Source organism: Salvia hispanica, chromosome 1, assembly GCF_029641045.1.
Source record: "Salvia hispanica isolate PSC_SH4W2 chromosome 1, Shi_PSC_v1, whole genome shotgun sequence".
Taxonomy (NCBI): Eukaryota; Viridiplantae; Streptophyta; class Magnoliopsida; order Lamiales; family Lamiaceae; genus Salvia; species Salvia hispanica.
The window spans coordinates 26,111,113-26,123,966 of NC_142692.1; the positions used below are offsets into that span (position 1 = coordinate 26,111,113).

Genomic DNA, 12,854 nt, shown 5'->3' on the forward strand with positions numbered 1-12,854 from the left:
GAGTACACTCTCCATTCGCGTAACCATACGCGGGATCAGATGTACAAGGTCTTCCAAGAGTGGAAGACCGCTACTGACCCCACGGAGAAGATGTTTCTTCACGAGATGCTCGAGAGCATGCGGGTTGATTTGGAAATCGCGAGGACACGGCTAGCGGGTTCTGACGTGGGCTCAGATACCACGGGCGGCGGCGGCGGCGGCGACGGCGAGGACGACGGCGATGAGGAGTAGAGAGTGGCGGGGCTCGTGTGTTGAAGCCCTTTTTAAAAAAAAAAAAACATGTACTTTTTTTAAAAAAATCTTTGTACTTTTTTTTAATGGAATGGATTAATTTTCCCGTATATGTTGTTGGGGTTTTGGTGCCCCTTGCACAGCGGAAGACTTGTACAAAACAAATAAATCAGACACGGATCTATTTGACCGATTATGCGATTAATCAATTTACATGTTAAACAGATAATTGCATGCTAGAACGCAAATAATTCATGCTCATAGAAAGTAAATCCTAAAACATGAATTCTACGGTTTAGAGTTACCGATTTGATTCTCCAAAGAATCGTCGATTGCTCGCGCCTTCTCCACGTGATGATCTTCAATACTAGACCACAGATCTTCTCTCTGGTTCCCGAACTGTATCTCGATATCAGGGTGGGCTGATCTTATCAAAATACTAGGACTCGAATAAAGAAGACAGAAGAAATCCTTTTGGGAATAGGAGTAGAATTCGAAAATTCCTACAGCTGATGGGGCTAATATTTTCGAAAATTTCAGTAATGAAAATTGTGATTATTCTGTCTCCTTTATTCTCCTATTTATATTAAGTTCTTTTTGGGCCCAGACAGAGATCTATGGAAGGTTTTGGATATGAGCTCCCCCAATTAGCTTTTTATTAATTAAATTGAACCCACAATTTAATACAAGCGTATATTGGAATATTACGAGCAGCCACTACAGAAGTAATATTGAACTTTCCCCATCCAAATCTGAAATTACAAGTAATCCGGGTTTCCGTTATTTATTATTTATTTCCCGCGCTTAAGATATAAATGTCCATTAATTAATTAATGTCTGATATGGACTTAATTAATTAATATCTTATTAATTCCAAGAGTGGACTTAGCAAGAAATACTTATTTATTATTCATAGAGTAATAAAACTCCAACTGGCCAGTTTTCCGAACAATAAAACCTTGTTCGAGCTCCTCTTGAGGACATTATCAAACGAGACTCACCTCGTGCACGTTTCAACATAATAGCAATCCTAGCACCGCTAGATATTAATCACCACTACCCAATATATCAGGATTATTGGGTTGCGAAAAACCCGCACCATTTGATAAGTCAAAGTAGTGCATAATCAATACCGTATGCTCAATGCTAACATATGTAGATTAAGAAATAACATTTTATCAAGACCTAGTCTTTCAGTAGATAGCATAAAGACACGTCTTGCTGTTAGATCCGTTCAGTGCTATACCACACCAATGTCAAATTATTTCAGTAAGGCTTAGAAATATGTGGACTGACATTGCAACCTTTCACGATAGGTAGCCAAAGCCTATCTAGGTTGTGAAATTCTTCTTTTGTTTTTGCAAAGCATTGCGTAGATCTGACCGTGTTACCTTAAAGTGGACGACGCCCACAACCGGTCTACTAAGCAAAGGACTTAGACTTTGTTTACTTCTTATGCATTTAAATGTTTGTAAAACATCTTATAAATGCACAAGCAAACACAATGTAATAATAATAGTGATTCTATTCGTGCGAGACTGCTCGAATAATACTGAATCGGGTTAAAAGTGGATTGTAGAGTTTTACGTATACAAGCAAGATTCTATTCGAGCGAAACTTGCTCGAAACATGCTTTTCAGTATACCAAACCTAACATATGTGTCGTAAATTTAATTCCATATTTTAATCGTAATTTACATCCGTAAATGTAGTATATTTTGAATTATTTTTATTGCGGCTGGCCTATGGCTAGCCTAAATCTGATGTGGCAGGTGGATTTTTTAGTGTTGCTGACGTGGCATGGGAGAGAATGGCTGGCCTATTGCTGGCCTATTGCTGGCCTAAGCACCATTGCGGATGCTCTTAAAAACTTGCCAAGTGTAATGGGTGAGTCGGTATATAACCGACGTGCATATTTGCATAGAATTATACATATTCATTCTTAGTTTTCAAAACAAAAACAGGGAGAGAGTTTAGAGAAAATAAATAAATAAAATAAAGGGAAAGAAGAAGCTTTCAGATCGAGGGTTATAAATTTGGAAACATGATCAGGAGTTCAGTAAATTTTATATGTCGTAGTCAAGTGTGTATAAATCACACTTTTAATTTTACATGCGTTATATGATTAATTGCTATGTGTTAAATTGAAGTGAATAATTGGATTATACGATGTGATACTGATATGATATGTGTTTAATTGTAATGATGGGGATGTATGCTTGGTGCAATAAATATATTAATAGTATATTAAATTGGAATGATTGAGTGGAATATGATATGGATATGTGATTGGTGCAATAGATATGTTCTGCATATGGTATTGGAATTAATTAAATCATTTGATTAAAGAGGATCTGTGATAGTCATGTCTTGGATCTGAAATCATAGTGGACATATTGACACCTTTGGGTCAATCATATTGGGACCTTCGGGTCAAATCATATTGGGACCTACAGGTCAATTCACAGTGGGAACTTCGGGTCAAATCATAGTGGCATATTGGAAATCCCGGACAGATACCAGCTTGAACTGTCACAGAATAATAAAATGAACAGAGGAGCATATGCATATTTATATGGAATTATTTTAATATTTGTTGATTATTGTTTTATATATTGGTTGAAGAATATGTTTGATTGATTGGCAGTGGAATTAAAGATAAGGTTTATATACACTGAGTTGTGGCTCATATAAACCACTAATATTTTTCAGGAATAAGATATCAGTGAAGTTTTTCATTGACATGGGTCGTAGGAATTGCACATGTTATCGGGGTCGGCGGCTGATGCGTTTTAGCAACCTTCTCCTCCTCATCATTTTTGCATGTAGATAAATGTATAGTATACAGAGTGGTGAGAGAGTCTCACTACGGTTTAGAATGTTTTGAAATATGTACTTGATAAATGTTGATCTTTGAAAATTATATAATATGTGTGCTTTTAAAAATTTGAATTTATTTATAGTAAGTGTATACGTCATAAGGGTTGAGGTGTGACAGTAGTACTCCTTCTGTTCCGGAATAGGAGTCATATTTAGTTATGGCACGAGTTTTAAGTAAAGAAAAGTGAGTTGAATAAGATAGTAGAATATGAGTCTCACTTTATATATAGCTTTATAACAACATGTGAGTGAAATAAGTTGGTGGTCTATAGGCTCTACTTACTATTTATGGTAAAGTGAAATCGGTCTAAGTTTTGAATAAATAAGATAGTAGAATATGGGGTCCTATTCTAATGCTTTTAGCACCCTAATCCAAAATCAAGACTAAATCTCCACCCTTGGATTTTAAAATGAGTGGATGAGATTAAAGCTCACAAAATCTCAATAAATAGTAGACAAAATATCAACAAAAGGGTAATATCGTCATTATGTTATCATATGACAATTTTCGTGAGTGTTTTTTTATATCAACATTGTGTATTACAAATATCAACACAAGGACAAGAAAATATCAACACATTTTTATTGAGATTGGACATGCATAATATTGAGATTTTGCCTACAATATATTGAGATTTTTTGTTGCATTTTTTGAAAATAGCTGCTTATCAACATGTACGAAAATTGAAATATAATTTATCAAATTTCATCACCCGAACATCGTCGGAACATATGCAATTGAGATCTCGTTGGAATCCTTATTAAATTATCTTTAATTTGATATATTTTTTGCGAAAAAATAATTTAAATTGAGAGAGTTACGTAAATTTAAAGATTTGAGATGATTTTGAGGAGAGAGAAAGTAGTTAGTTATAATTACTACATATAGAATTTGACATTAATACCCTTTTAATTTAATTAATAATTATTTAAATTTAAAATATATTACACTTGGCATTATATTAACCACAAGATCTTCTAATCTAATGGTTGAAAATTGGTCTCAATTTGGGATTGGTAATTAGTTAACAATTGATTACATCCCGTAGAATATGAGTCTCACTTTATATATAGCTTTATAACAACATGTGAGTGAAATAAGTTGGTGGTCTATAGGGTCTACTTACTATTTATGGTAAAATGAAATCGGTCTAAGTTTCGAATAAATAAGATAGTAAAATATGAGTCTCACTTTATATATAGCTTTATAACAACATGTGAGCGAAATAAGTTGATGGTCTATAGAGTCTACTTACTATTTATGGTAAAGTGAAATCGGTCTAAGTTTCGAATAAATAATCATAGTATATTTATTTTTTCAAATTCATCTCCTAGTGTGAAGGGCGAATTGAAGTTTGTCACTTCAAATATGAAAAAGACTTATCTGCCCCTGTAGTTACTCCTTTTACTTTTTGGATGTGGTATGTACATATGATTCTATTACAGTATCTTTATGACTTTATCGGTAATTAATCTTAAAATTTAAAAAATTAGAAAACTAAATTAAAATAAAAACGAATAAAAATAGCCCATTATTTCCATCAAAATTCTTGTTCCTTCCCCTCTAACCCCTTTTTCGGTATTATACTCGTGTTCCACTTTCGATTATGTTTCACACATTTCTTCTTTAATATATACAGAGCTACTATATCTTAAAATTACAAATAATTTGCGTACTCTGTTCAGAAAACTTAAATTTATAGTTTCAAAATTGTAAATTAATAATATCTTATGATTTCAAACCATGTGGTAAAAATTAAAAATAATTTTTGCCAAAAGATATTACTCCGTATAATTAATCTGTTTGATCTATTCTTTATTTGACAAAAATTTAGAATGTGAAATTGACACGAGACCACAACCGAAACCAATCAATGCTGATGGTGATAGAATTCAACTTAGTTACTGTTATAAGATTGATTCAAAAAATAAAGTACTATTGTTATAAGATGCCTCTACTAGTCCAATCATAATAATGGGCCTCCACCATATACTTAAGCCGATCGACCTACATGTATACACGATAGCATTATGGCATGTTTGGTAGGGGTATCACCCCTAAATATGACCTTAGTATATTTACCATAAATTCAATATGAACCATGTATATAATCCTTCCATTTCATTAAACTGGTCGAATTTCTTTAAGGTACAAAATTTTAAAAATGGGGTAATATTTATTTATTAAACTGAGGGAGAATTAAATTTTAAAAAAAAAGTAAAATAAAAAAAAATATATAAGTACTCTTTCCGTCCCACTTTAGGAAATCAATTAGAATATATCATAAATGGTAGGCCCCTCATATTTCACTAATTTTTTTTCCTTTCACATTTTATTATGGAGTAAAACTAATATATGAGAGTAGAACACACATTCCATATCTTTTTTAATCAACTTTCTTTTATATTTCTTAAAACACGTGCCTAATTCAAATAAGACTCTTAAATGTGACGGAGAGAGTAATTTTTATTAAAATTAAAAATGGATCACTTCTAATAATACAATCTAGAGATAGAATATCAATTACTTGGCAGAACGGAGGGGATACATATCAAACAATTTAGTTCTTATTTCTACAAACTGTCTCACCTATGAACTAATTACATTTGAGCCCAAAAAAGGAAAATTAGAGGCTAAAAATTTGATAAAGCAGGTCAAGATTTCCCACTGAACAGCTAGCTAATTTAGGTGGGTGATGCTATACAGAATTGTCATATTGTGGCCAGCTGTGATTTTATTTTAACTGAAAATTAGTAGTACTACAATAACTAGCCTTGTAAAAAGTTCAGTTAATCTAATGAGCATAAAACAAACTGTGATAATTTAATACCTGACCCAAAAATTATGGTGAATACATTCTTTTACACAAAAAAATTAAAAACAAAAACTTTATTTTAATATCAGAAAACAACTTATAATTTGAAAATGTAATTTGCATGTGTCTTTTGTGAAAAAAATACTACAAAAGAGTAAAAAGAAAAATAGATAGAAAATCTCTAAAATAAGGAGTAAAGGGGCATATTAAACATAAGATCATTAAATAAAATTGTTAATGTTTTATTATTATTATTATTATTATTATTATTATTATTATATGTTATCAAATATTCCCTTGCTCTTTTCGTAGTTGAATTAAGAATAAAAATAAAGTAACAGAAATTAAATGTATTAACTTTTGTCACAAAAACAATAATTTATTTATAATACTATATAATCATAAATAGTAATTCAACTCTTGTGAAATGGAGAGAGTCTTATTTATTCTAGTATATGGATATTTATTTGGATTTCTAGCCATATAATGGGTCGGTTCAATCCGTTCCATACGTATAGATTTCCTGCTAATAATATTTTAATTAATTTTTTTATATTTCTCTTAGTTACCAGTATTTATTAGAACTCGTAGTATTTTTTTAAAAAAAATAATTTTAAGGTATGAAAAAAATGATTTATTCAATTTGGAAATTGTGGGCAACGGGCCACATACAGACTCTCCAATCGAAATAAAATAAAAGGACCAAAATTTGAGAAGCGTAGGAAAAGAGCGCTCACTCCAATTCCCAAAACTGGAAATACAAATTTAAAAAAAAAAACAAACACAGCCCCCACGCTTACTAGAGAAAAGCACCTTGAGACACATACACATTGATTAATGAATAGCAATAGTTGATACACATCCATCTACACCGCCTCCTCTTTACTCCCATCAATCCCAATACACCCTGATATCTCTCTTTCTCACACACAAAATAGTTAAATAGATAGAGACCAAACAAGCTGCCATCATTTTCAGTTGGGTACCCCCAGGAAATAAATTAACAACCATTAAACATATATAGTTTGAGTTTTTGAGTTTGAGAGAATGAATTTTTAGTACTCCTCCACATGCATGTGCATTCTTTAATCTGAGAAGGATTATGTACAAATAATTGGGAAGAGTACAATTTTAGATTTTAGTTACTCCAATTAAATTAATATAAATATAGATAGATGGATGCGTTGGTGGTGGCACAGTGATTTGAAGTTGAAAGCGCCCATCTTTTCATGTCCATTGACACTGATAGTTGATATGTCTCCTGGCTTCTCAATTTGACCCTCTTTTTTTTCCTTTTCTTTTCTTTTTCTTTATTTTTCTCTCTCTCCCTTCTCCCCATCATTGTCAAGCTATATACACACTGCACAAACGCATGAAAGATAGCAAAATAAACTTGATGGAGTGTTTGGGTGGAGGAGGTGAAGTTGCAAGAAATAATGCAATGTTGGTTTATCCAAAGATGATGGGTGCCAACCCTTCTGAAAGATGGGGACATTCAGCTTGCTACTTCAATGGCTTGATTTACATTTTTGGAGTAACTCCTTTTTTCTCTTTCTATTTTCCTGTTTTTGCATGCTCTTCCATTTTATTCTTCTGCATCTTCTTTTCTTCAGTTTGTTTTATGTATATATTGTTTTGACAAAATAGCAGCTTCACTTTCTTTAATAACTGTATTGTTTCTCTTATTTTTGCTCATTTTGTCTCATGTTGCCTTAATTTTATCTCATCTTTGAAAACACTTATACATGTATACATATAGAGCTTGGAGAGAGAGAGAGAGAGAGAGGGATGATTTATCTATATGTGAAATTGGTACGTAAAATTAATTTTTAACTACTCAAAGTATAGATATCAAGATGGGTGGTGAAGGGAATGATTTATGATCATAATTCATAAAGGTCTTAAACATTCTTAGATTTTTCCAAAGATCTAATCTTTTTACTATTTTTTGGAGGTGGGTGTTTTTTTTAGATGTTAATGCTTTCATTTTTGTGAAAATATGATGCAAATATAAATGAGTGGTGCAATAGTGTGCATAAGTATTAGTGGTCTTATTCAGGGATGTCGCGGGGGCGTGCATTTCAGCGACGTGCTGGTGTGCAATCTTGCAACGATGAGCTGGAACGTTCTCAAGACAACGGGCCAGGGGCCGGGGCCGAGGGACAGCCACAGCGCCGTGCTTGTGGGCCACAAGATGCTAGTGTTTGGAGGCTCTAATGGATGCAGGAAGGTGAATGAATTCCACATATTGGATCTGCTCTCGAGGGAGTGGGCCCGCCCCGAGTGCCACGGAGATCCGCCTTGTGCTCGGGAGAGCCACACGGCCAACGTTGTTGGTGACGAGAAGATGGTCATCTTTGGGGGAAGTGGAGAAGGGGAGGCTAATTATTTGAATGACTTGCATGTCTTGGACCTCAACACTATGGAGTGGTCTTCTCCCGAGGTGAAGGGGAGTGTACCCGCCCCTCGTGACAGCCACATCGCGGTGGCTGTTGGCCACCGCCTTTTCATGTTTGGTGGTGACTCTGGTTATAGATCTCAAGGAGATGTTAATGTGTTGGACATGAATAAAGTGGTTTGGTCTAAGGTATATTTATATGATCTTCACTTCTCCTCAAGTACTACATGGAATGGTAAAACATTGTTTTGTTGTTTGATTTTCGTTGCAGTTGGAAACTCACGGAGCTTCACCCGGTGCTCGTGCAGGGCATGCTGCTGTAAGCATAGGCACCAAGGCAAGTGATTCATTGCAATGTGCCTCTTTTTCTTGAATTAGATTAAAGTTTTAAGTCCTCTGTTTAGATAAGGAGCAATGTGAATATATGTATAGGTGTATGTGCTCGGGGGAGTTGGTGATAAGCCATGCTACAACGATATATGGGTTCTTGATGTGATAACGTCTTCGTGGGTTCAACTCGATATCAATTCACCGAAATCTCAAGGGAGATTCTCTCATACAGCCACTGTCACAAATTTGGGCATTGCCATATTTGGAGGGTGAGACCTTCATGCTAATGCAGCTCTAGGCTCGTCTCTCTTGGCATACGAGTTTTAGTGATATCTCTCTTACATTACATGGTGGGATTTACGTTACAGGTGTGGAGAGGACGAACGCCCTTTAAATGAATTACTCGTTCTGCAGATTGACTCGCAAACGTGCAGGGCTTTTGGAAACACGTATAAAGAAGAAATCAAGAAGATTTCACTCACCAACAAAGCTGAGAATAATTTGGTACTCAAGTTTGCTGTATATGCTTATCATATAAGTATTGAAGATCATATCTGTATGCTAAGATGTTCAGATTGTTTTCACAGAAGAAGACGATATTTGTAGTCGACAATGAAGATTCAACATCACAGCAAGTCGAGGAGCTTGAGCTCGTTCCAAAGCAGGCTTTTCGTTTTGGTTCTGGTAGGTTTCCCAATACATCTTTTTCTCGGTCTCAAATCAATAAAGACCGGTAATTGTAATCTTATATTTCTATTCTTGAAGGGAGGTTGCATCCGAAGAGGCGAAGAACTAGCAATTCAAAGCAACCTGAAGATACACTGGAGCTCAAAGAACATTCTATTTCACTGTCACAGCAATCATCCCCGTCGTCCCAATCTGATCACGAGCAGGCTATGCAGAAAAACACGGGCAACTCCTACTCTTCTCCCCGAGTTCACATGATGTTCAGGCAGAACGCCTCCACTCCAAACTGTTTCCAGCCGCCTTCAAATCAGGCCAGCTCCAGGCACGCAGTTTCTAGAACTTTCCCGGAGATATATCCATCATTGGACCATCCAAATCAAGTCAAACCGGAACATAAGAACGTGATCTGCAGTGATGCATGTCGAGTGCAGTGCAATGCTGCAGAATCATTATCTCTAGGGAAAACAAGAAATCTGGTATAGTCCATCACACTTGTATATTTTTTGCATAAAAATGGACTACTTGTTCAATTAGTTACTCCATTTTCTTGTGCCAGATGGGGGCAGAGGTACGTGGTCAGGTTGATGGGACGTTCGACTCAGGCTACCTCATGACGGCAACTGTGAATGGGAAAGTGTTTCGAGGGGTGTTATTTGCTGCAGTAAGCTCATTTCTCACACTTGCTACTTTCTTGAATCTTAACATTGATGTTGATGTGTTTGCTTTTGATCAAGGGACCTGATCTTGTTACGCGTGGCGCCACTTTCAGCCACCATCCTCATTCTTCCCCTCACGCTAGCAATGTACAAAATCCCATAGTGGCGTTTCCAAGGCATCCGGTGAAGGTGGTTGGACACGTCTCTGAACAAGCGCAACTCAGAAGGTTGTCCCCCGAGAGACGAGCCTCTCTTCCTATTGCGAAGGAGTCGAGGGCTAAAAGTGAGCTACAAGGTGTAGTCTTAACTCTGGCGAGTCCCGGGAGTGACCGCAGTAGGATTTAGAAACTCCCTTAGTTTTTGTAAGGTTGGATATCTTGTAAATTTTCTTGGTGTAGTGTTTTCTGTTTCAAGGATCTTATATAAAGCTGAGGTTGTTTGGAATTGGATGTTACCATTTTGAGTTGGCCTGACATGCTCCAAATGTGAGCTTTAGATTCGGTGGAGTATTATAAAATTGGTCCATAAATTATAAATCAGTCTTCAGACATCTCATGGGTTGTCAAATGTGTTGGGGCCTAAATTTTGTTTGAGCGAGTGGAGTCTTTTCAGTACCAATATCATGTCTAAATTCTGTTTGAACTTGTGCATATAATTTATCATGTCTAAATTTTGTTTGAAAAAAAATGTAATTTATTTATGCATTTAATTAAAAAGTTAGACATATTTATAGTATAGGGAACACGCATAATATTATGGTACTTATGTATAATTTTTTAAATTTTTTTGAATCATAAAATATAATTAATACATACTTTAATTCAAATTTGAAAAATAATAGAGAAATAATTCAAATATAAAAATAAAAAATTGAAAATAAGCCAAAAACTAATAAAGTGTTTTTAATTTGTTAACTATCTATATTTATTATTTTAATATTTAATTAACACATCAAAATTACTAATATAATCTTGTTTTGGTCGTATAAAATTTGATTGTTTATCATTACTCTATTTTTTTTTAGTACCAATATCATTTGAAGTAGCTGCAGCATATGATTATAGGATGAACGTCGAAATAATTAAACAATATGTATTTTTTGAGTAATAACAAAACTTAAATAGTACTATTAAATTTACGATATGATTTGATATTTACACATCTGGGAGTCTGGGACTAAAGAACTAACTTTGATTCAAAGATCATAAAAATCATTATTTTATGATTTTAAATTAAAATATTTTCTTACATGTATAAATAAATATTGATGTGTATAAAATTTGTAATAATAAAATTAATTTTTTTAAAAAAAATTAGTAATTGTGAGAAAATCAACAGAAAACTTGAATAGAATCAATAATATTGTATACTAATATATTTATATATTTATGGTCTAAAAGAATTAATTTGATTCTTAGATTGATCATTATTTTATGATTTTAAAAGCTAAATGGGTTACCCAAAGTGGCTACTTCATTGACGGTGAGTTAACACTCTTTAGTCCTTTAGTTTTTGTATCTTATTTAAAAATAATTAATAATAATTCTTCATTTATCTATGTAGTGATTTGAAATGCGAAGATATTTGTTGAAGAGAGAGAGAAAACACGTACGTCTCATCTTCCCCTTCAATCTCTCCCATTATAGCGACCAATTTTATAAGTAATTAGGTTGAATTGAAAGGTGGATGGCAAAGTAAATTGGTGGGTGGGTTGTGGAGCTCCAAGGAGTTGGGGTAAATAGGACTTAATTAAATGTACTTAAGTACGTGTGTGCAATGACTCGTTAATAATATTAATAACGGCTATTCCTATTTTTACCAAAGCATGAAAGGAAGAAAAGAAAATTAGACAATGTATATTATTTTCCATGTTTTACATTCAGCCATGAATTTAATTGAAAATGAGTACTGTAAATCTTTATCCCTATCTTTGTGCAATAGCTAAATAATAAGGAAATACTAAACCATGATTTTGAATATTGATGAAGGGCATTAAAAAGAAGAATATGAACTGTAGAAGGGTCAAAGCGTGGAGTGAGACTGAAAACAAAAAAGAAATAAAAAAAGAGAGTATGATGTTCCCAATAGAAACGGAAACAGTGAAGGAAGAGAAGAGAAAAGAGATTTCCTCCTCCCGCGCAGGCCGCGGGTGGCTGCACCCATCCGATCAGTCGCTTCTGTCCACTCAGATTTGACACCTCTCCGACTCCAACGTTGCCACCCTCCTTTCCATCCAATCCTCTTTCCTCTCTCTCTCTCTCAAATTATTGCACCCCACCATCCAAAGATTCCTCTTCATTTTCTTTTACATCTCCATTTCATCTTTTTTTATTTTATACTACTCCTACCCAGTAACAGTTGTAGTATTACTTAAATTGCAAAAGAATATGCAAAATTAGCAAAATAGAAGAAATAGAGAGAAAAAAAATTTAATTAAAGTATTGCTAGTAGAGAATTAACATATTCTTATAGGAGAGAGAGAGTATTAATCTCTGAGCATATATAGTTAACAAAATAATAATTAATGAGTTTGCGAAAAAACATGAATTTACCCAATCACAATTTGTGAATGCCTCGCATTTAGTTTACTCATAATAAGCAATTAGCTAATTAAGAGAGATATCATGCTTTTTTTTGAATTACATGTTTGCTATATGTGTATATGTAACATTGTTTAAAGTAGAACATTGGGAGATATCATGATTTTCTAATTTAACCATTCACTATAGCCGAGTCAAAGTGGCTGATCCAGATCATTATTTTGAATTGAAAGGTGAAATAATGCTTTCTTCGACATAAAGACTGACAATTGGAGTGCAAAAAAAAAAATCTTTAACAACAGGTGAAATCATAATT

General features: G+C 34.0%; 1 protein-coding gene across 2 annotated transcripts; it reads left to right on the forward strand.

Moving 5' to 3' along the window:
* Positions 1-7,185: 7,185 nt before the first annotated feature.
* Positions 7,186-10,442, forward strand: LOC125218033 (uncharacterized). Of its 2 annotated transcripts, none has more exons than XM_048119626.2 (9): positions 7,186-7,461; positions 7,987-8,514; positions 8,597-8,662; positions 8,758-8,924; positions 9,024-9,159; positions 9,243-9,339; positions 9,421-9,818; positions 9,899-10,003; positions 10,077-10,442. In XM_048119626.2, exons 1-9 carry the CDS (start codon positions 7,300-7,302, stop codon positions 10,341-10,343), a joined length of 1,926 nt encoding a protein of 641 aa, XP_047975583.2. In that variant the 5' UTR covers positions 7,186-7,299; the 3' UTR covers positions 10,344-10,442. The 2 variants fall into 2 exon arrangements, with proteins under 2 accessions (XP_047975583.2, XP_047975584.2); XM_048119627.2 differs by lacking the exon at positions 7,186-7,461 and adding an exon at positions 7,475-7,739.
* Positions 10,443-12,854: the final 2,412 nt, after the last annotated feature.